The 24,741-nt window shown below is 42.9% G+C and overlaps 1 protein-coding gene across 2 annotated transcripts in view; it reads left to right on the forward strand.

The window, feature by feature from the left end:
* Nucleotides 1-24,741, forward strand: part of IPPK (inositol-pentakisphosphate 2-kinase) — a 60,510-nt gene that overhangs the window by 22,934 nt on the left and 12,835 nt on the right. The window contains exons 7-11 of one of the 2 annotated variants that reach the window (XM_069575678.1): nucleotides 1,148-1,206; nucleotides 1,607-1,679; nucleotides 5,007-5,286; nucleotides 7,087-7,237; nucleotides 7,973-8,075. In XM_069575678.1, coding sequence (XP_069431779.1) covers nucleotides 1,148-1,206; nucleotides 1,607-1,679; nucleotides 5,007-5,286; nucleotides 7,087-7,237; nucleotides 7,973-8,075 — 666 coding nt within the window. The remainder of the gene's footprint in view (nucleotides 1-1,147; nucleotides 1,207-1,606; nucleotides 1,680-5,006; nucleotides 5,287-7,086; nucleotides 7,238-7,972; nucleotides 8,076-24,741) is intronic. The other variant, XM_069575679.1, reaches the window with a different exon arrangement.

Below are 24,741 nucleotides of genomic sequence, written 5' to 3' on the forward strand. Positions count from 1 at the left end.
TTTTTGGAAGAGTTTGAGTTTTTCTTTAAACATTTAGTGGAATTTAGTAGCAAAGCCATCTGATCCTGGGATTTTCTTTGTTGAAAGATTTTTGATTACTGATTCAGTCTTTCGTTATGTCTGTTTAGATTCTCTATTTCTTCTTGAGTCAGTTTTGGTAGCTGTATGTTTCTAAAGAATTTGTTCATTTCACATAATTTGCTGGCATATAATTGTTCACAGCATTCCTCTAAACTTATTTTTATTCCTGCAAGATAGATAGTACTGTATTTTCTTTCATTCTGAGTCACTTGAGTTCTCTTTTTTTTTTTCTTGCCATAAGCAATTATTCTGCTAAATGATTTTTTTCACTTAAATAATCCTTGAAGATTGTCATGTATCTGTCAAGGCTTTTTTGTTGCGTATTTGGATAATGCATGTATAGATGCACATATCCTTTTTTCTTTTTAAAGCAAGTTACTTCATATGCATTGTTCTGCCAGTTGCTTTTCTCTTTGAATAAATATTTGTGATTTTGCCTCTGTCTGTTAGTGGCTGCATATTGTTTACTGATTCTTTCATTCAACGTGCGTCTTGCTGTGTCCTAGTCCATAAGAGCAGATGTGCTTTGATTTATTTCATTGTTTCTAGGTCTTACTGTGTTTCACAGGTTGTTTCACATGTCGCAGTGAACATCCTTGACCCAGTGATTCCTCATAGATTTGCCAAATCAGGGGGCATCCGTCTTTAAAACTTTGATGGAAACCAGCAAGTTGCCTTTCAAAGGTTGTGCCAATTTGTCTTTTCACTGACAACATGAAATTGCTAGTTGGGTGCAACCTACCTTTCCTGGATATTATGATTGTAAAGATTTGTTCATCTGATTACTTTAGCCATGGCATCTTGCAAAGGTGCTGGCTGCCATTTCTCTGCTCATGTGGAGGGGCTGGCAGCTTCGTGAGGCTCTCAGGGGAGGGTCGAGGTTTCTTGGAGTCACAGTCAAGCTCCCTGTGCCAGCTAGTGATATGCACCTGGAGGTGGTGTCATCTGCTGGGCCCTTCAGCTGCCTTGGTTATCTCACAGTCCCTTGAGCTCTTTTGTGTGTTAGAGTTAGCCCAGTGTGCTTCCCCAATCCCATCATTGACACCCTGTGGTGATTTCTTAACAGGTAGCAACTGGGAAGTGGAAGCAGATAAGTAAATACTGTCCTCTTGATCTCTACTCAGGGTAAGAGAATACTTCTCCTTTGTCCCTAGTGCTGCCTTTCTTCTTGGTGGTGGTGGGGTGGTGGGGTGTGTGGCATTCTCTGCAGTGGGGGGTGGAGGGTGCATTCTGCAGTTAGGGGCTATTTGCCTGCAGGGCAAGGCTCAGGTTTCTTGCCTGGGGTCAGCATTGCCTTAATAGGTTCCTGCAGATCACCAGTGGCTGGCAGAGGAAGGGGCAGAGAGAAGGGTGGGGATTAGGGGCGGTGATGTGGGTGCCTCTCTGAAGAGGGCTGGGGAGAATACAGCTCCTTAATCTGCAAAGCTTGGAGATCTCAAGTGGCAACTCTTGGGCATGTCCCCTGAGCCACAGGCAGGTAAATGCAAAATCTGCTCTAATTGTCAATAATACTTTCTCTTTTTAGAAATAAACAGAGAATGTACTTTGCTTTGAAAAGCTTGTTACAGGAGGCACAGAACAACTTAAAGATCTTTAAGGTAAAAGTTGCTTCTATTTTATGGCTTTTGGGTGGGTCCAGTGGGTGTCTGAACTGAGCTGGATGAAGCCCTGGTGCTATGGTCCCTAACAGGGCTCTGTGACCTGCAGACAAGGGCATCTGCACTGGGGCTGCCTCAGTATGACCCTTTGGGTCCTTTTTCCAAGCCTTATTTCATGAGCACATGCCATCCTGGGACTCCTGGGGTGTGTAATGGTAACTCCTTGCCCACTGGGTGGCCTTGGGCTCGAGGCACAGACCCTGACTCTGGTTCTTGGGTAAAGATGGCCCTGACGGCGTCTCAGGTGTCCTCTGTGGTTGAGATGGGAGTAGGACCTGGGGCGGGGCAACCTAAAGGGTGGCCACACCTGTGCCTTTCCTCCCGGTTAACTTAGGGAACTTACAATTAGGGGACATCCTTGTCAGTGAGTGAGTTCTCAGAGTCCTGCAGCTGTGACTGTCCTGCTTCCTGATTGTGTTGGGAAAGGGTTCTGCACGCAGCATATTCACCATCTGGCACTGGCACCTTCTGCTTCCTCATGACCACCTGCTTCTGGCACCCTGACTGGACTTGCTCAGGCCCTGTGGTCCCTGACCTGCTGCTGTCAGGCCTACATGGGGGAGATGCTGAGGGGCAGAGGAGTGGGGAGAGGGGGTGCAGGAAGACAGGGCAGGGCTGGCCCAGATCTGGGGAAGGGTTTGTGTTAGAAATATGTCCCCTGGGGTCCCCCTTGTCATCTTCTTTTCTGGTTACCACTGACTGCTCCCAGTCCTGGTTATGTTCATACTAGGTGTGACATAAGCAAGAGCTCGTGACAGGCTCCAGGTTTACAGGCGGTGGATCTGTGTGGCGTAGCAGGGCTGCTGGGTCTGGACAGCCTGGTGCCCTCTGCATCCTGCTCCGTGTGGATAGTGCTGCTCTGCATACTGGATGGCCCTCAGAAGTGAGCCTGGGGGTGTGGGCGTGAAGCCTGTTCTTGGCTCGCTTCTCCCCATATGGTTCAGAAACCTGGTCATGCTGAATCAGCTTTACCTTGTCTCCTTCTGCCTTTCCAAGTCAAGAAAAAGAGGACATAGTTTAAAATCAGTTTTTGTTTTTAACTCTTACAAAGACTTTAGGAATTTTATGTTTAAATGCCAAAGATAAGTTCCCTGTCTTCTGGGGATTTATTTGGAACATATAGTAAGCCTGGCATTTTGTCTCAAGTGGACCCTTTTCTGACTGCCCTCACTTAGGCTGGCCTGTCAGGCCAACATAAGCTGAGTGGTGGGTCTGACTTGGCCCCTGGATCAGTTGACCTGGGACCTGGGACTGAGAACCCTGGCTCTCTGCTGCTTCTGTTGAACTCAGCTAGGGGGAAAATCCAGAGATTGAGATAATAGTTTCAAAAGAGATGGATTAGAAGAAGTGACATGGAATGGCTTTTTAAAATAACACCAGGAGCAATGCAGTACGTTTTGCAAGTGCTGGCAAGCTCTCTCTGTGAAGTTCCAGTGTGGAGAGGTCTCCTGGATCATGATCCATGCTGCCACTGTGTTCTCTGCCGTTGGCGCCTTCTCCTTGTCTGTCTGAATGTTGTTCACAGACTCCAAGCCTGTGGCTCTGTCCACCCTAATACTGGACCCCTGTGAGATGTGATGGGGGCCACGTGGGACTGTCATAGAGACTGGGACGATAGCTCTCTGCAAATGTCACATGAGGTTCTTGAACAACTCTATGTGTATACGTAAGATGCCTGTCTGCCTGGATTCCAGGCACTGGGGAGAGAAGGCCTTCTACTGTGCAGGGTCACTCAGCTGCTCCTGGGCCTGGAGGAGAGAGCTTCATGGTGGGCCAAGGCTGCCCCCGCACTGGACAGCAGGCTGAGCCCTGGCCCTACCTTCTGGCCACAGCCCACGTTGAGTGGTTTTGGCTCCATACTTCGTCTTGGCCTGCTTTCCTCCCAGAAGCTCCTGCTTTTCCTTTCACCTCCCCGCCCCACCTCTGAAGGCCCATCTCAAGGGGCAGCATCTCTTGTTGGTTTCTCCTGGTCCTTTGGTCAGCAGCGGCCTCAGCTGTGTTCCCATCTCCCTAGGCACCCGCATCTATGGCCTCTGACAGTGCTGACAGGGGACTCCTAGGGAGGCATCACACTACTGAATCCCCGTCCACGCTTCTTAGTGGACTGAACTGACCCCCATCTGCAACCTGGGGGCAGAGCTGGGATCGTCCTCATGGTATCATCTACTACTGCATAACAGCCACTTATCCTCTCAGTTTCTGTGGCCAGAAGGGGCAGCATAGCTGGTTCTGGCTCCGGGCCCCTCAAGGCTGCATCTCATCTGAGGGCTCAGCTGTGGGGGCAGAGGCTCTGCTGCTCGGACGGTGCCTCCACAGCCATTGGCAGGAGGCTCCACAGCTCCATGGCAGTTCCATGTGGCTGCTGTGATCTGAGAAGAGAATTATCAGGACAGAATCCACAGCATCTTAATCTTGCCAGGGGTATGCTGTTGGCTTTACTTGTATTTTGTCAGTCACACAGACTAAACCTCCACTGTTTGGAGAGAGAACTACGGGGTGTGAGTATCAAGGGATGAAGGCCATTGGGGACCTACTGGAGGGTGCTGACCACACTCTCACAGACTAGAAAATGTCTCTCCCCTGGGATTGGCTGCTGATCAGGGGCTTTTTCCTGGACATTGCAGACCCCTGTAAAAAGTCATGGGGTTGCACCTACTGAGCGTCCCTTTCTGTAGTCCTGGGATCATTGGTGCCATGAGGAGTTTCTTTGCTGGACTTTGTTTTAAAAGGCAGGATTGGCCTCCAAAATGAAGACTTCTGTATTAGCGATGCTGATGGCCTTTACCACTCTGGCTGGAGCCTGGCTTAGTCTTTCACAGAGGACAGAAGGCTCTGGGATGCTGGCTGCCAGTGTACACCCACAGTGGTTGAGCAATTTGTCTGCTTAGGGCCAGACTGACACTCTAGTGTCCCTCAGTAGCACAGTGTCACTTGGCCTCTTCAGTAATAGGCTAGGATCTTTGGGAGTTTATGCTTTGGGCTGAGTTTGTTTGAGGTTGCCAGCATACCATGTGTTCCTGTCTGAGGGTTTGAGTCTCAGGTCTGGGGCCTTTCTGGTCTTTGGTTTTTGAGAACCTTTCTTCTTTTTCATGTTCCAGTGGGCTTTTCCACTTGGTCAGTTAATGTGGTACATGAGGGTGGGTAGAGATCCTAAATGGGGGCACGTGTGAATGTCAAGTACCTTTGCCTGTCCAGTGGGTGGGGATGGAGGTGTTTTTCTATCAACCTGTGGAGTTGATGTTTCCCTGTCTCTTTCCCTTCCTGAAGAATGGTGAGCTGATTTATGGCTGCAAAGATGCCCGCAGCCCCATGGCTGACTGGAGTGAGCTCGCGCACCACCTGAAGCCGTTCTTCTTCCCATCCAATGGCCTGGCCAGTGGACCCCACTGCACAAGGGCTGTGATCCGGGAGCTGGTGCGTGTCATCACACGGGTGCTACTGAGTGGCTCGGACAAGGGCCGGGCGGGTGCCCTCAGGTCGGGGCCTGGGCTGCGGGGCCCACCCGTCTGTGAAGCCAGCCCTTTCAGCAGGAGCCTGCGCTGCCAAGGTAGGCCTGGTGGGTGGGCTGGGCGCAGGGGAAGCAGAGCCTGTGGCATGGCCTGCGAGGGTCCTGCCTGGCCTCACGGAGCTTCTGTGGGAGCAGCCTTGGTCCCATCAGGGCTCCCCAGAGCTGGGCCTATCCTCTCAGCCCCAGGTGGGGACATTACCGTTCTCATCTCCTGTCTGGGTTTATAAACTGCAGCATACATATGGGCTGTAAGATTTTCTCTAAATGTCGTTCAACATGTCTGCACATCCTCTGTGGTTTCTCTACATGGTTCCATCTCATTGCAACCCTGGAGGTAGGTTTTCCTTGGCCTTTCTCTTAGATGGAGAGGACTGAGGCCCGGAATATTGGACTCCCACAGTGCAAGGCCCTTCAGGGCGGGCGGGTGGCCTCAGTGGGTGGCAGTTTGCAGACAGGCTGTGAACACAGATGTGTGAGACCCGTGACTCTGGGTGTCTCCTACTCTAGGCCCCATTCCTTACAGACTTGCCATGGGCTGGCTTGACTCAGTGGGCATCCAAACTTCAAGGTGGCTTTGTGACTGATTTGGGTTTTGCCATGGATGTTCACGGGCTCCTCATTTGCCACCTTTGTCATCTGCTGGCAGGCTCGCCAGCATGCTCAAGCACGTAGCGTGTGGAGCCATAACCAGGATCTTATTTTGAGGGGCTGACTAGGATTCAGATTATTCCGTTTTGTACTGACGGTTCCTGTAGTCTCTTGGAGCCTCTGAGGATGCCGTGGGGTGTGACACCGGGAGACAGCAGCTTTGCTCCTGCATGGACTTTAGGTGCGGTGGTTTCCCCATGCAGCTACCTGGGCACAAGTCACCCTTCTTTTGTCCCCCATGCCATGTTATTCATGCCACAGATGAATTTTGTGGGTATTTTTCTTGTTGCAAAAGTGATGCCTACTCATTTCAGACGATTTTTGTAAACTCATGCCCGGGTTTGGGTACTTAACTGCTTGTAAGTAGACAGAACTTGTTTGGAAGGACACATAGGTGGACACTGGTCACTGAGACCCCTGTGGACTTTTCTTCCAGACCTTCCCTGCATATGTACACAGACACAAGTCTGACCCATGGGAGGTACAATGTATTCTACATGCTATTTTTTAAACTTATTTTTTGACCATAAGGTAGATACTCTACTGTATGAATAACCTGTAATTGTACAAATCCCTTCTAGCTGGACCTGTGCATTTTCACTCTGTCTGGCATGACTGAGCATGTTTTGCCAGAAGTGGGAGGTCAGAGTGTCAGAACTGGACATGGCCACCGCTGCTCCCTGTGGCTCGGCCTCAGTGATGTTTGTTCGTTCATCGGACATGGCTGTTTCCTCAAAGGATGGGATACATGAGCTAGGACTCTGTCTCCCCAGCCCTTCAGGCCCCTGAGAACACTTGAGTGTGGAATGGACCTCATTTCTGCACCGTCCCTGCCCCGATGGCTCCCTGCTCAGTGTGGTCACCCCTCTCGACACAGGCTGTGGCCCTGGGCTCTGCAGATGCCATACTGCGATGTGAGGATGTTACTGTGGTCATTTTACATTTGGTGCCTAGTCTTCTGTAGACTGAGGGTTCTCTCTCTAGACTGCGCTGGTGTGATGGAGACTGAAGGATGTTGAGAGGAGGGAGATGAGCACAGTGAGCTGTGGGGCCTGCCTCTCATTCGTGCCTAACCCAGAACGTGCACTCGTCCAGCCCCAGCAGCTCCGTGAGGCAGGGTGCGGCCTGTGCCCGCCACCTTCTTCAGTCCTTGACAGTAAACTTCTCGTTTTCCCCTGATGTTCTTGGTAGGAAAAAACACCCCGGAGCGCTCAGGGTTACCGAAGGGCTGTCTTCTGTACAAAACCCTCCAGGTGCAGATGTTGGACCTGCTGGACATCGAAGGCCTCTATCCTCTGTACCGGCGGGTTGAGCGGTACCTGGAGGAGTTTCCTGAGGAGAGGTGAGGCATAGACCCAGTGCTCCCCTGCCCTTTCTCAGCCTGTGTGGGGCCCTGAGCAGCCCTGAGGGCAAGATGGGGATGAGGGTAGCAGGTTGACCCCGTGGGAGGACTGCATAGGCCTCCCAGGAGGATGACTCACCCCAGCTACCCGCTCCCTGCACCCAGATGCAGGGCCAGCCCGGGGATTCAGTGCCACGTGAAGGAGGACCAAGGTCCTGTCAGATCAGAGACCGCTTTCCCATCTCTAGAAAGGAGAGTATGTCCTGACAACCCTGTTAGTCAGTTCCATGTTCTGAGTTGGAGCTGAGCCTGCAGGGGGCAGTGCTGCTCCACAGCCAGTGAGCCGCTTTCACTCAGCCCCAGCTGGGCTTTGGCCTTCAGGCGCTTCCTTGTCCATTTCCTGACTGTCTTGATGTGGGTTGCAAGGATCCACACCTGTGGCATGTGGTGGGGGGTGCAGCTGTTGCCTGGCCTGGCTTCCTCCCTGTCACCCCTTCATTAGACTCTCGGACCTTGACACCATTTGTCATAAACAGGAGACATTCAGGCTCTCCTGGTGTCTGGTCTTGCAAGCTGTGTTTAAAACTTTCATGCTTCATAACAGTTTAGCATTAGGAAGAGATAAATCCACTAATGTTCTTTAAAAACAGATGTATGATTCTTAAACTGCAAACAGTTTAATAGATGATTTCCAGGCAGCTTTGCTATCCTGTTTTTTTGTGCTTTGTTCTTCAGAAAAACATTGCAAATAGATGGGCCTTATGATGAAGCATTTTACCAGAGGCTGCTCGATCTTTCCACTGAGGATGATGGTACAGTGGCTTTTGCATTGACAAAGGTGGGTAGACTCTTCCAAAAACATACTATGTGCTCCTTAGGGTCTTAACACTAACTCAGAATTTTCATAAGAAGTGTTTCCCAGTACCTACTCCTGATGGTTAAAGCAGAAGAATTATGGATTAAACCCAGATGTTCAAGCTGGTTTTAGAAAAGGCAGAGGAACCAGAGAATTGCCAACATCTGCTGGATCATGGAAAAAGCAAGAGAGTTCCAGAAAAACATCTATTTCTGCTTTATTGACTATGCTGAAGCCTTTGACTGTGTGGATCACAATAAACTGTGGAAAATTCTGAAAGAGATGGGAATACCAGACCACCTGACCTGCCTCTTGAGAAACCTATATGCAGGTCAGGAAGCAACAGTTAGAACTGGACATGGAACAACAGACTGGTTCCAAATAGGAAAAGGAGTAGGTCAAGGCTGTATATTGTCACCCTGCTTATTTAACTTCTATGCAGAGTACATCATGAGAAACGCTGGGCTGGAGGAAGCACAAGCTGGAAGAAATACCAATAACCTCAGATATGCAAATAACACCACTCTTATGGCAGAAAGGGAAGAAGAACTAAAGAGCCTCTTGATGAAAGTGAAGGAAGAGAGTGAAAAAGTTGGCTTAAAGCTCAACATTCAGAAAACGAAGATCATGGCATCTGGTCCCATCACTTCATGGGAAATAGATGGGGAAACAGTGTCAGACTTTATATTTTTGGTCTCCAAAATCACTACAGATGGTGATTACAGCCATGAAATTAAAAGACGCTTATTCCCTGGAAGGAAGGTTATGACCAACCTAGATAACATGTTAAAAAGCAGAGACACTCCTTTGCCAACAAAGGTCCGTCTAGTCAAGGCTGTGGTTTTTCCAGTGGTCATGTATGGATGTGAGAGTTGGACTGTGAAGAAAGCTGAGTGCCAAAGAATCAATGCTTTTGAACTGTGGTGTTGGAGAAGACTCTTGAGAGTCCCTTGGACTGCAAAGAGATCCAACCAGTCCATCCTAAAGGAGATCAGTCCTGGTTGTTCACTGGAAGGACTGATGCTGAAGCTGAAACTCCAATACTTTGGCCACATCATGCGAAGAGTTGACTCATTGGAAAAGACCTTGATGCTGGGAGGGATTGGGGGCAGGAGGAGAAGGGGATGACAGAGGATGAGATGGCTGGATGGCATCACCGACTTGATGCACAGGAGTTTGGGTGAACTCTGGCAGTTGGTGATGGACAGAGAGGCCTGGCGTGCTGTGATTCATGGGATCGCAAAGAGTCGGACACGACTGAGCGACTGAACTGAACTGAATGAAAAGGAACAGATTTGAGTTAGTTGTAGTGAGGTGGATGAACCTATAGCCTGTTATACAGAGTGAAGTAAGTCAGAAAGAGAAAGACAAATATTATGTATTAATGCAGTATATGAAATCTAGAAAAATGGTACTGATGAACCTATTTGCAGGAAAAGAATGAAGACGCAAATATAGAGAACAGGCTTGTGGACAGGGCGGGGGGTGGAGAAGGTGGGACAAATTGAGAAGGTAGCAGGGAGGGGAGGCCCAGGGTGGCCTGGAACCAGTTTACATATATATACTGCCATATGTAACACAGATAGCTAGTGGGAAGCTACTTTATAATACACGGAGCCCAGCAGGCACTCTATGACAGCTCAGAGGGGTGGGATGTGGGGAGGGCAGGGAGGCTCCCCAGAGAGGGGAGATACATAATTATGACTGATTGGCATTGTTGTACAGCAGAAACCAGTGTGACACTGTAAAGCAATTTTTCTCCAATTAAAAAATGTTTTTTTAAAGTGGCTAAAGTTTCCCCCAGATAGACTGGGCCAGGTGATGGCATGTTACTGTAGCTTCTAGGGAGGAGCTCCCTTTATTTAGTTGGCTCCAGGCCACCCTGAGCTCAGCCCTCTCTCCACCCTCCCTTTGCTGGGTCTGTGCTTCCTTCTTAGCAGCCATAGAACAGACCTGTGCTGACCATCTCTCCTATAGCCCTCAGGGGGGGATTCTGGGCCCAGACCCCCGCCTGTGGTTGTATGTGGCTGGCTTCCTTCCTTCCTCTACTTCAGGCCAAGCGGCACCCTGAGAGAATCTCTTAGGGAAGAGGCCTGATCCTGTTCTTTCTGATTCTGTGAAATCAGGGCATTCAGGGGCTCCTTGAGCTTGGATAGGAAAAAAACTTACATGTTTTCATAATCTCTGACTGAGTTTAGTGTTTTCCTTCCATGAAGAATGTGGCTGCAACCACTGTAGGGTCAACAGGACCCCCAACTTGGCCATTAAGAGAAATCTGACCTTTTGATTTCACACTGTAGTTGCTATAGATGTCTCATGATATCTTTATATTTGTCACTCCTGAGAATGTTTTTCTCGGAAGGATCCATAGGCTTCACCAGGCTGTCAGAGGTTTTGCTAGATGCTGAAATGGTTGAGAAACACTGTTTTAGTGGGAGTGAAGTGATGAAAGGAAAGGAACAAAACAGAATGACCTCCTCTGCCTCCTCTGGGCAGCTGCCCTGGAGCCCTTGATTAAGCTGTCCTGGTCCTGACAATGTGTCTGTGGTTCTCTCTTGTTAAGAGTCCTCATTCCTGTCTCTGGCCAAGGCTGTGTGTACCCTCCTCTGTGGCCATTCAGTTTTTGAGGAGGTCCCCTCCAAATCTAAGAGCCCAGAGGAAATTAACTGAGGTATCTTGGGGTGGAGTTGTCCTCATGGTGGGGAGAAATCCAAAAGGGAGCCTCTATCAGAATAAAGTGATGGACTGCCCTACATTGTCTGCAAATTGGGTACATTGATTTGAAATAAGTATCATTATTCCTTTTATCGAGAGAAGAAGCATAGACGTTTACTTCCTTTTGTACACATTTCTGTATTTTTCAAAATTGTAATAAGGATGGATTACTCTTTAACTTTATTGCAATTTCTTACTTCATATGTAAATGGAATCTTAGGTTCAAGCAATCATTACACAACTCTCAGAATGAGTAAACTAAGTACACTGAGACAACGCTGAATGCTGGTGCCGAGAAACTAGATTCGCAGAGCTAATCATGCCCATGCCCTGTGACCCAGCACCTGTGCTCCTGGGCGTTTGTTGCAGAGAAGGGAAGACTCAGGCTCACCCAAAACCCTGTACAGAGGTGTTCGCAGCAGCCTGGTTTGGAATTGTTGTAATTGTTGGAAACTGGGCACAACTCAAGTGCCTGTCAGCAGGTGACCTACTATAGGTTACACAAGCTGGAACTGTTGAGCAAAGTCTGGATACACACAACAGCCTGAGTGAATCTCCAGAGAAATGTGCTGAATGACAAAAGTCAATCTCAAAAGATCACACACCATGATTCTGTTTATATGACATTCTTGAAATGACAAAGATGAATGAATGGTTGCTGTGGGATGAGGAGGAGATGGAAGGAAGGGGCTGTGGTTATAAAAGGTCAACAAGTGGAATCATGTGCTGATGCAGCTGCTCTGTATTTTAACTGTGGTGGTAGATGATGCATGAACCTACGTGTGATGAAATAGTACACATACACAACACAGCCACAGAAGAGGGTACACTCAGCCCTGGCTGGAGACAGGAGTGAGGACTCTTAACGAGAGAGAACCACAGACACATTGTCAGGACCAGGACAGCTGTATCACGGGGTCCAGGGCAGACTGGAATAAAATCATGGAGTGTATTAATGTCACTATCCTGCCTGTGATATTGTACTATATAGTTTTGTAAGATGTCACCATTGAGGGAGACTGGGTAAAGTGTATTCAGAACCCACGATTATCTCCAAACGAATAATTTAATGAAAAGGATTCAAGAGGTGAGTATACTTCATAGAGTGTTATTTCTGCCCGAGAAATAGATATCCACTGTTATCTTTTCAGAACTTCACAGTAACACATATACAAACACTCACTCACTAACTCATCCTATTTGAGGAGTTACTCACATTAATGTGTTACTAGCTTGCCTTTAAACTAATGTGTCTTGACATCTCTCTGTATTGGAATATAAGGGTCTATCTTTTTGTTGTTGTTTTAGAGATTTAGGTTCTGTTAGTTGGAATCTGAAGAGGGTGTATGTGAAGCTGAAGCTGGAGAACAGGTTGAACACATTCCTAGGCCACAGATGATTAAAAAGTTCTTTCACAAATATTGTTTATCTTATTGAGCTTTGTACCTCTGATGAAATGAGAGGAGAGAATATTGTATTTATTTCAAAGCTCAGGGAGCTGCAGCTGAGAGTAATTCTTGCTTTCTGACTGTTGTTTAGTATTCCATTGTAGGTGTCAGCAACTTTTTCTATAAAGAGCCAGACAGTAAGTGCTTTAGGCTTTGTAGGCCATCTGGTCTCTGTTGTATCTGCTCAACACTGCCATTATACTCAGAAGCAGCCAGAGACAAATGTAAAAGAGCATGGCTGTGCTCCAGTAAAGCTTTATTTACAAAAACAGGTGGTGGGCTAGATTGGGCCCTTGGCCCATATTTTGCTGACTTCTGTTCATTTTTGTTTGCTAGTTTTAATATTCCTTTTTTCCTGTTGGTTTAGAAGTTAGACATTCTGCTACTACATTTTTCTGGTTACTTGTCCAATTTGATCATGCATATTTAAAGACTAAAATTAACACTTTAACTCCTATACCCACCTCACTCCCTGCCACACAAACATATAAGGAATTGGGTTACTTTAATTCCATTTATGTTCCCAACTTGTATGTCGTTTTTGCCAGGTATTCTGTTTGCCACGTTCTTTTTTTTTAATTAAAAAAAATCACAATTTATAGTATTATTTTATACAGATATTTGATCTGTCACATGTTCCTATATCTTTGCTGAATATTCTGACATCTCTGGCTTTCCTTTTTCTCTGAAAGTTTTATTGTGATATAATTTACATACCATACAATTTACCCACTTAAAGTATTCAATTTAATGGTTTTTACTATGTTCACAGATGCATAAGCAGTATCATAGTTAGTTTTAGAATTCTGTACCCATTAGCCAGTATCTTATCTCCTCACCCCACTAAGCAACTACTAATCTACTTTTAAGAAAGCCTTCCTCAGTGAGCAATGCAAAGAAATAGGAAAACAATAGAATGGGAAAGACTAGAGATCTCTTCAAGAAAATTAGAGCTACCAAGGGAACATTTCGTGCAAAGATGGGCTCAATAAAGGACAGAAATGGTAGGGACCTAACAGAAGCAGAAGATATTAAGAAGAGGTGACAAGAATACACAGAAGAACTGTACAAAAAAGATCTTCACGACCCAGATAATCACGATGGTGTGATCACTCACCTAGATCCAGACATCCTGGAATGTGAAGTCAAGTGGGCCTTAGGAAGCTCACTACAAACAAAGCTAGTAGAGGTGATGGAATTCCAGTTGAGCTATTTCAAATCCTAAAAGATGATGCTGTGAAAGTGCTGCACTCAATATGCCAGCAAATTTGGAACACTCAGCAGTGGCCACAGGACTAGAAAAGGTCAGTTTTCATTCCAATCCCAAAGAAAGGCAATGCCAAAGAATGCTCAAACCACTGCACAGTTGCCTCATCTCACATGCTAGTAAAGTAATGCTCAAAATTCTCCAAGCCAGGCTTCAGCAATACGTGAACTGTGAACTTCCGGATATTCAAGCTGGTTTTAGAAAAGGCAGAGGAACTAGAGATCAAATTGCCAACACCTGTTGGATCATATAAATATAGGAGAGTTTCGGAAAACCATCTATTTCTGCTTTATTAACTATGCCAAAGCCTTTGACTGTGTTCAGTTCAGTTCAGTCGCTCAGTTGTGTCCGACTCTTTGTGACCCCATGGACCGCAGCATGCCAGGCCTCCCTGTCCATCACCAACACTTGGAATCCACCCAAACCCATGGACATTGAGTCAATGATGCCATCCAACCATCTCATCCTCTGTCGTCCCCTTCTCCTCCTGCCCTCAATCTTTCCCAGCATCAGGGTCTTTTCCAATGAGTCAGCTCTTCACATCAGGTGGCCAAAGTATTGGAGTTTCAGCTTCAACATCAGTCCTTCCAATGAATATTCAGGACTGATTCCCTTTAGGATGTACTGGTTGGATCTCCTTGCTGTACAAGGGACTCTCAAGAGTCTTCTCCAACACCACATTTGAAAAGCATCAAATCTTTGGCACTCAGCTTTCTTTATAGTCCAACTCTCACATCCATACATGACTACTGGAAAAACCATAGCCTTGACTACACGGAACTTTGTTGGCAAAGTAATGTCTCTGCTTTTTAATATGCTGTCTAGGTTGATCATAGCTTTCCTTCCAAGGAGTAAGTGTCTTTTAATTTCATGGCTGCAATCACCATCTGCAGTGATTTTGGAGCCCCCAAAAATAAAGTCTGACACTGTTTCCACTGTTTCCCCATCTATCTGCCATGAAGTGATGGGACCAGATTCCATGATCTTCATTTTCTGAATGTTGAGCTTTAAGCCAACTTTTTCACTCTCCTCTTTCACTTTCTTCACTATGTGGATCACAATAAACTGAAAAATTCTGAAAGAGATGGGAATACCAGACCACCTGACCTGCCTCTTGAGAAATCTGTATGCAGGTCAGGAGGCAACAATTAGAACTGGACATGGAACAACAGACTGGTTCCAAATAGGAAAAGGAGTACGTCAAGGCTGTATATTGTCACCCTGCTTATTTAACTTATATGCAGAGTACATCATGAGAAACGCTGGACTGGAGGAAGCACAAGCTGGAATCAAGATTGCTGGGAGAAATATCAATAACCTCAGATATGCAGATGACACCACCCTTCTGGCAGAAAGTGAAGAGGAACTAAAAAGCCTCTTGATGAAAGTGAAAGAGGAGAGTGAAAAAGTTGGCTTAAAGCTTAACATTCAGAAAACGAAGATCATGGTATCTGGTCCCATCACTTCATGGGAAAGAGATGGGGAAACAGTGTTGGAGTTTATTTTTTGGGGCTCCAAAATCACTGCAGATGGTGACTGCAGCCATGAAATTAAAAGACTCTAGCTCCTTGGAAGGAAAGTTATGACCAACCTAGACAACACATTAAAAAGCAGAGGCATTAATTTGCTAACAAAGTTCCGTGTAGTCAAGGCTATGGTTTTTCCAGTAGTCATGTATGGATGTGAGAGTTGGACTATAAAGAAAGTTGAGCGCCAAAGAATTGATGCTTTTGAACTGTGGTGTTGGAGAAGACTCTTATGAGTCCCTTGGACTTCAAGGAGATCCAACTAGTCCATCATCAAGGAGATCCAACTAGTCCATCATAAAGGAGATCAGTCCTGGGTGTTCACTGGAAGGACGATGTTGAAGCTGAAACTCCAGTACTTTTGCCACCTGATGCAAAGAGCTGACTCATTTGAGAAGACCCTGATGCTGGGAATGATTGAGGGCAGGAGGAGAAGGGGATGGCAGAGGATGAGATAGTTGGATGGCATCACTGACTCAATGGACATGGGTTTGGATGGACTCCAACAGTTGGTGATGGATAGGGAGGCCTTGCGTGCTGCAGTTCATGGGGTCGCAAAGAGTCGGACATGACTGAGCGACTGAACTGAATCTACTTTTTATCTCTATAGATTTGCTATTCTAGATAGTGCATATGAATGGAATCATTTAATAGGTGATCGTTTATGACTGGCTTCTTGCACTTGAAAATAATATTTTCAGAGTTCGTGTGTATTGTTGAGTTCAGTTCAGTCGCTCAGTCATGTCCGACTCTTTGTGACCCCATGAGTCACAGCATGCCAGGCCTCCCTGTCCATCACCAACTCCCAGAGATTACCCAAACTCATGCCCATCATTCGGTGATGCCATCCAACCATCTCATCCTCTGTCATCCACTTCTCCTCCTTCCCCCAATCCCTCCCAGCATCGGGGTCTTTTCCAGTGACTCAACTCTTCGCATGAGGTGGCCAAAGTATTGGAGTTTCAGCTTCAATATCAGTCCTTCCAATGAACACCCAGGACTGGTCTCCTTTAGGATGGACTGGTTGGATCTCCTTGCAGTCCAAGGGATTCTCAAGAGTCTTCTCCAACACCACAGTTCAAAAGCATCAATTTTTCGGTACTCAGCTTTCTTCACTGTCCAGCTCTCACATCCATACATGACCACAGGAAAAACCATAGCCTTGACTAGAGGGACCTTTGTTGACAAAGTAATATCTCTGCTTTTCAATATGCTCTCTAGGTTGGTCATAACTTTCCTTCCAAGGAGTAAGTGTCTTTTAATTTCATGGCTGCAGTCACCATCTGCAGTGATTTTGGAGCCCCCAAAATAAAGTCTGACACTGTTTCCCCATCTATCTGCAATGAAGTGATGGGACCAGGTGCCATGATCTTCGTTTTCTGAGTGTTGAGCTTTAAGCCAACTTTTTCACTCTCCTCTTTCACTTTCATCAGAGGCTCTTTAGTTCCTGTTCACTTTCTGTCATAAGGGTGGTGTCATCGGCATATCTGAGGTTATTGATATTTCTCCCAGCAATCTTGATTCCAGCTTGTGTTTCTTCCAGCCCAGCGTTTCTCATGATGTCCTCTGCATATAAGTTAAATAAGCAGGGTGACAATATACAGCCTGACGTACTCCTTTTCCTATTTGGAACCAGTCTGTTGTTTCATGTCCTGTTCTAGCTGTTGCTTCCTGACCTGTATATAGGTTTCTCAAGAAGCATCTCTTTCAGAATTTTCCACAGTGTATTGTGATCCACAGAGTCAAAGGCTTTGGCATAGTCAGTAAAGCAGAAATAGATGTTTTTCTGGAACTCTCTGGCTTTTTCCATGATCCAGCAGATGTTGGCAATTTGATCTCTGGTTCCCCTGCCTTTTCTAAAACCAGCTTGAACATCTGGAAGTTCACAGTTCAGGTATTGCTGAAGTCTGGCTTGGAGAATTTTGAGCATTACTTTACTAGCATGTGAGATGAGTGCAATTGTGCAGTAGTTTGAGCATTCTTTGGCATTGCCTTTCTCTGGGATTGGAATGAAAACTGACCTTTTCTAGTCCTGTGGCCACTGCTGAGTGTTCCAAATTTGCTGGCATATTGAGTGCAGCACTTTCACAGCATCATCTTTTAGGATTTGAAATAGCTCAACTGGAATTCCATCACCTCTACTAGCTTTGTTTGTAGTGAGCTTCCTAAGGCCCACTTGACTTCACATTCCAGGATGTCTGGATCTAGGTGAGTGATCACACCATCGTGATTATCTGGGTCGTGAAGATCTTTTTTGTACAGTTCTTCTGTGTATTCTTGCCACCTCTTCTTAATATCTTCTGCTTCTGTTGTTGTGGCAGGTATCAATTCTTTATTTCTTTCTGAGACTGAACAGTATTCAATTCTATAGAGCTACTACATTTTGTTTGATGAGCATTCATCAGTTTGATGAGCATTTGGACTTTTCCACTTTTTGGCTATTATGAATAATGTTGCTATAAATATGTGTGTATAAATTTTTGTGGGGGCATATTTTTATTTTTCTGGGTATATACTTACGTCAAGTGGTAACTTACGTTTAACTTTTTAGGAACTGCCAGACTTTTTTTCAAAATGGCTGTACCATTTTACATCCCCACCAGCAGTATACAGGGTTCCAGCTTCTTTCTCTCTCTGACAGCACCTATTATCTGCCCTTTTGTTTTTAGCCACCCTGATGGGTATGAAAGGGTATCTCACTGTGGTTTAGATTTGCATTTCCTTGAAGACTAAGCATTTTTTTCTTGTGCTTATTGCCCATTTGTATTTTTCTTTGGCGAAATGTCTATTCAAATCCTTTGCTCACTTTTTAATTGTGTTGTCTCATTGTTGAGTTGTAAGAATTCTGTCCATTGTGGATAGGAGGCCCTTAGTATATGATTTGCAAATACATGAAGTTTCTTTCAGAGTCCTTTTCAGTTTTTTGATCATGTTCCTTGTTACAAAATATTTGCAATTAAAATTTTTTATTTGTATTTTACATACAATATTATGTTAGTTTTAAGTATACTGCATAGTGAGCTTCCCAGGTAGCTCAGCAGTAAAGAATCCACCTGCCAATGCAGGAGATGTAGGAGATGCGAGTTTGATCCCTGGGTTTGGAAGATCTCCTGGAGTAGGAAATGAGAAAGTTTTTAACTTTGATGAGGTCCAGTTTATCTGTTGGTTGTTCTTGTTGTTCATGCTTTTCGTGTCATATTTCAGAATTCACTGCTAAATCAAAGGTCAATTTTCTGTTTCTTCAAAGAGTTTAGCTCTTAAATTTTGATTTAAGAATCATTTAAGATACATTCTTAGATACATTTTGAGTTAATTTTATATATGATTTGTGGTAGGGATCTACCTTCATTCTTGGTATGTGGTAATTCGGTTATCTCAGCACCATTTGTTGAGAGACTAATTTTTTTTTCCCCGAAATGTATGGGTTTATTTCTGGATATTCATTTGTGTGCCATTGATATCTATATCTATATCTATCTATATCTATACTTACGCTTGTACGTCCTTTGATTACTGTTGCTTTTTAGTAAGTTTTGAAATTGCTCTTTTCCAATATTGTTTTGGCTATTTGGAGTCCCTTATAATTCCATTATGTATTTTAGAATCAGCTTGCCAAGTTCTACAAAGAAACCAGCTGTGATTGTGATAGGGATTGTGGTGAGCCTGCAGTTTGCTTGCATAGTATGTATGGCCATCTTCACAACAGTAAGTCTTCTAGTTTGTTAACACGGGATGCTGTTCCATTTATTTAGATCTTTGTTTTTATTTCAACAATCTTTTCAGAGATGCATTTTGTAGTTTATTAAGATTATTCCTGAATGTTTTCTTTTTGATGCTATTGTAAATGAAGTTGTTTGTTTTTTTTTGTATTGATTTTGTAGCTTACAACCTTGCTGAATTCATTAGGTTTTAAATAAGTTGTTTTTAGTGAATTCCTTAGGATTTTCTCTATGTAAGATCATTTAGAGATAGTTTTTCTACGTTCTTTCCAATTTGGTGGCCTTTTACGTCTTTTTCCTGGATACTAGCACTTGGCTAGAAGTTTTAGTGCAGTGTTAAATGCAAGAACAGACATCCCTGTCTGATTTGTTCCTGGTTTGGGGGATAGTATTCAATCTTTCATCATTACGTATAATGTTAACTTTGGGCTTTATGTATATTGATCAGGTTGGAGAAGTTCCCTTATTAATTTGTTGAATGATTTTATCATGAAAGGACATCGTATTTTGTCAAATGTTTTTTCTGCATCAGTTGTTATTTATTATGATATTATCATGTGGTTTTTGTTTTTTATTCTATAGATATGACATATTCATTTTTGGATATTAAAACCAACCTTGCATTCCTGGGATAAACCCCACTTGGTCATGGCATATAAGTCTTCTTGTGTATTGCTGGATTCAATTTGCTATTATTTTGTTGAGGCTTTTTGTGTTCATACTCATAAGAGGTACGAATCTGTAATACTGGCCTTGTCGAATGAATTGGGAAGTAGTTTTTCAGCCTGTTTTTTTCTGGGGGTCAGGGGGATTTGAGAAGGATTGATGGTAATTCTTTATTTGATGGAATTCACCAGTGAAGCCATCTGGGTCTGGGCTTTTGTTTGTCGTTAATGTTTTGATACCCAGTTGAGTCTCTTTACTTCTTATAGGTATAATTTTGCTATCTATTTCTTCTTAAGTCAGTTTTGTTATTTCATATCTTTTAAGGAATTTTTCCATTTTGTCTAAGTTGTCTAATTTATTGGCATATAGTTTACAGTTTTCCTCTTGAAGTATATCCTTTAGAAGTTACATTAGTGAATATCTTTTGGTAAGTTATCTTTGTATCTGTTTATCTGGATATACAGTATTTATATTTTGTCATAGTTTTAAAAGGTAGTTTCTTCTGGGTGTAAAGAAAGGCTTGATTGTTTTCTCTTAGCATTTAATCATTTTTTGCAACATTATCTGACTGTGGATATTGCTGCTAAGATGTTTTCTGTTTGTCTAACTGCCCTTTCTCAGGAGGTGATTTTTTCCCTCTATAGTTGCTTTTAAAGTCTATGTATTTAATTTGCCATTTTAGTGCAGTGTGATTCAGTGTGGTGTACTTTTAATTTATTTTGCTTAGTTTGTGTTGTGCTTTCTCTATTTGTGGATATGTCTTTTATTAGTTCCGGGAAATTCTCAGCCATTTTCTCATCAGATATTCTCTCTTCTCCATTATCCTGTTCTTTTCTTCCTAGACTCTCTATATAGCAGACCTCATTTTATCATTTTCTTTAGTTCTGCCTTCCAGTTCACTGATTTTGTCTTCACTTTTGTCTAATCTGTTAATTTATTTGATCATTGAGTTTTCCATTTCAGTAATTATACTTTTAATTTCTCAGAATTCTGTTTGGTTGATTTTCACATCTGCTTGGTATTTTTGATAGTTCCTTGTTGCTTGCCCATTTTTAAACTCCATCTTTTATTTCTTTAAATAATTTATGAATAGATATTTTATATTCTGTATCTTAAAAGATACAATAAAACATTGGAGGTTAAAACAAATAATCTCTTGTTATTTTGGCCGGCTCATCCATGCTGCTTGGGTTTTCAAAGTTGTATGATCATGAGCTCATGTTTGTTTGACCTTAATTGTAGCTCAGTTGGTAAAGAATCTGCCTGCAGTGCAGGAGACCCAGGTTCGATTCCTGGGTTGGGAAGATCCCCTGGAGAAGGAAATGGCGACCCACTCTAGTATCCTTGCCTGGAAAATCTCACGGACAGAGGTGCAGTCCATGGGGTCGCAAAGAGTTGGGCACGACTGAGTGACTAACACTAATCTATGAGAATCCTGGGGACCTAAGTAGGGAATGCTTTTCTCCAGAGAAAATATGGATCTTTGGCTTAAGGGAGAAGTCTCAGGTTTAGATGCTGTACTCTATGGCTTATTCTTAGAAACCATGCCTACACTGATGTTGCCTACAGGGCAGCTCAGCCTTCTCTATTGCTCTTTGCTCAAACCTCTAGTTTCAACTCTCTTGGGAGTGACAGAGAGAAGAGGGGATTGGGTTGGGGATTTCCCTTACCTTCTGCAAGCCTACCAGTGCATTAACAGTGTTAATAGGGATACCATTGTTTTGTCAGAGGGGCCTTGGAAGTTCTCTATACTCCCCAAAGTGTTGTTCTTGTTAGTATGGTCATATGACTAATTGTAATTTTTTTGAGTGTTATCTTTGTTAGTAGTAAAAATAATGTTTACATTTTTGTACTTTAACCCTTGTGCACTTAATCGTATCTGCCAGTGAGATTTTTAGAAGTTCAAATGCTGGGTTTATTTTTGATAGATCAAAAGACTTTGCCAATTTATGTTCCTTCTTGTAATAGTAGAGGGCCCTGTTTTCCACATGCCCTCAAAAATAATTTATATTTTTAGTATTTAAAATTTTAATTTTCTTAGCTTTTTATTCATTAACCACTTGTATTGTGGAATACAGCAACATATAAAACTGCACAGCAAAAGATGTACAGCTCAATTATTTGTCATGAAGAAGACTCTTGGAGAACTATAAGTTAGGTTTGAATATGGAATACTGGCAGCTAATCAGAATCCCTGTTGGTTTCCTGTAAGTTATTTCTCTTGCATTTTTCCCTCAAGTTAACTATTGTATTGGCTTCCATACCTATATTTTAGTTTATGTGTTTGAACTTCATAATTACAGAATCAAGTATATCTCTTTTTTTTGAAGTTCTATATGACATGTATGAAATTTACTAATATTATTGCATTCATTTCCATATTTTCATTGTTTTATAGTGATGTATTTAAATGGATATGCTACAGTTCACCCATTCTGTGGTAGACAGATATTTGAGTTGCTCCCAGTTTGACTGTTACAAATAAAGGTTTTGCAAAACATTCTTGTACAGATCTCTTAGTGAATATGTACATACATTTCTCTTGGGTATATTCTTAGGAGTACAATTTCTGGGCCAGAGATGTGAGCATATTCAGCTTTAGAAGATATTGTGAAACAGCTTATATTCCCTACAACTGGCTAAGGTAGTTTGACAGGCTAGGGTAGTTCCTGTGGCCCCATACCCTCTCTGCCACTTGTTTGTGGGTCTTTTTAATTTTAGTCATTCTGGTGAGTGGGTAATAGTGGTTGGTAATAGCGGTTTATTGGGCAATGAGATTCAGCACCTTTTCATATGCTTATTGGCCTTTTAATTTCTTTTTCCATGAGGCATCTACTTAAGTCTCTTCCCCAGTTGTTTTTTTTTTTTTTTTTGGTAGGGTTGTCTTTTTCTTATTGGTTTGAAGGAATTCTTTATGTGTTCTGGAAAGAAGTCAAGAAGTCCATTGTCAGATATATGTGTTACAAATATCTTCTTCCCCTAGCCATTTTACTCTCTTAATGAAGTTTGTCCCTTTCAGAAGGGAAGGTCATAATTTTAAGATTAATTTATATCTTTCTTTCTTTAGTAGTCTTTGTGTTTTATCTACCTTAAGGTCCTACAGATATTTGAGAAACCGTATTGTATTTGGTAGACACCTTTTGTAGTTGATTTTTGATGTAGCATGTGCAGGTATTTGGTAATACCTTTTGCAGTTGATTTTTGGTGTGGCATGAAGTAAGGTTTTATTTTCATACGAAATTGTCCTGGAGTCATAGGAATTGTCCTGATCACTGTAGAGTCACAGTAAATCTTGATACCCAATAGGGTAAATTCTTCTATACTTTCTTCAATAATGTCTTTGCTTTAATTAATGCCTGGCTCTTCTTGACCTTTTGCTTATCTATATAAATTTTAGAATCAACTTGTTCAAAAAAGAAACACTTCCCACAGATATAGAGAACGAATGAGTAGTTACCTAGGGGGAGAGAGATGAGGGATGGGCAAGGTAGGGGTGGGGATTAAGAGGTACAGACTACTATGTATAAAATAAGCTACAAGGATATATTATACAACACAGGTTATATAGCTGATAATTAATAATAGCTATAAAATAGCTATAAATTGGGTATAATTTTTTTAAATTTAATCGAAGGATAATTACAGTATTTTGATGGTTTTTGCCATACATCAACATGAGTCGGCCATAGGCATACGGTCTTCCCTAATGACTGTATCAATTTACATTCCCACCTGCAGTTCAATAGGGTTTCCTTTTCTCCACACCCTCTCCAGCATTTATGCTTTGCAGACTTTTTGATGGCGGCCATTCTGACCAGTGTGAGATGTAGTTTTGATTCGCATTTCTCTAATAATGAGTGATGTTAAGCATCTTTTCATGTGTTTATTAGCCATTTGTATGTCTTCTTTGGAGAAATGTCTGTTTAGGTCTTCTGCCCACTTTTTCATTAGGTTGTTTCTTTTTCTGGTATTGAGCTGCATGAGCTGCTTGTATACTTGGAAGATCAATTATTTGTCAGTTGTTTGTGACTCACTAGGTTGTATACCTGAAATTTACATCAGCTTACATTGTATATCAACTGTACCTCAAAAAAAAAAGTCAACTTGTTCAGTTCTGTAAGGGAAAGCAACAACAAACCTGTTGGGATTTTGATTGATTTGGCACTAAAATGATGAAAAGAGTTGATACAAGATTGAATTTCCAACATAGGCATTTTCTTTTTAATAGGTATTATTTAAAATCTGATAAAAACATTTTATATATTTTTTTAGAGAGATCATATATTTTACTAGATATATTTCTAGATATTTGATGGTTTTAGATATAGATTGTATCTTACTATTTCACTTTAAGTGTTTATTGTGGATATATAGATATACAATTGATTTTTCTACCTTGAGGTGTTCTTTATCGCTCAGACTTGTTGAAGCCACTAATTCTAACTACGTAAAATATTGTTTGTGAATTTGATTTTTTTCCCCTTTCTGATATGTATACATTTTACTTATTTATTTTGTTTTGCCTAACTGCATGTAGTTAATTTCTGATAGTGGAAATTCTAGTTTTGTTCCCAATCTTAAAGAGGAAGCATTTACCATTAAATTGTTTACTGTAGGCTTTTTTGATGTTGTTTGGTTTATTTAAAAAAAAAATAATGTTATTTATTTATTTTACTTTTGGCTATGTTGTGTCTTTGTTGCTGCACAGGCTTTCTCTAGTTGCAGCGAGCAGGGGTTACTTTTTGTTGAAATGCATGGGTTTCTCATTGCGGTAGCTTCGCTTGTTGCTGAGCATGGGCTCCAGGGTGCATGGGCTTCAGTAGTTGCAGCACATGGGCTTAGTAGTTTTGGTTGCCAGGCCCTGGAGCACGGGCTCAACAAGAGTTGTGGTGCATGGGCTTAACTGCCCTGCACCATGTCAGATCTGCCTGGATCAGGGATCATACCTATGTCTCCTGCATTGGCATGAAGATTCTTTATCACTGAAACACCAGGGAAGCCCTGATTTACTTTAAAATAAATAACCTTTATCAAATTGAGGAAGTTCCCTTCTATTCCTGATTTGTTAGGAGATTTTTTAGGAGTGGGTGCTGAGTTATTCAATGCCTTTTCTATTTCTATTGAGAAGACCATGTGACTTTTCTATTTTCTGTTAATGTGGTTACAGGTATACCTCAGAGATATTGTGGGTTTGGTTCCAGACCACTACAATAAAGCAAATATCTTAATAAAGTGAGTTATATGAATTTTTGGCTTTCTAGTGCATATTAAAGTTATGTTTACACTATATTATACTCTATTAAGTGC

This window comes from Ovis canadensis, chromosome 2 (assembly GCF_042477335.2).
Source record: "Ovis canadensis isolate MfBH-ARS-UI-01 breed Bighorn chromosome 2, ARS-UI_OviCan_v2, whole genome shotgun sequence".
Lineage (NCBI taxonomy): Eukaryota > Metazoa > Chordata > Mammalia > Artiodactyla > Bovidae > Ovis > Ovis canadensis.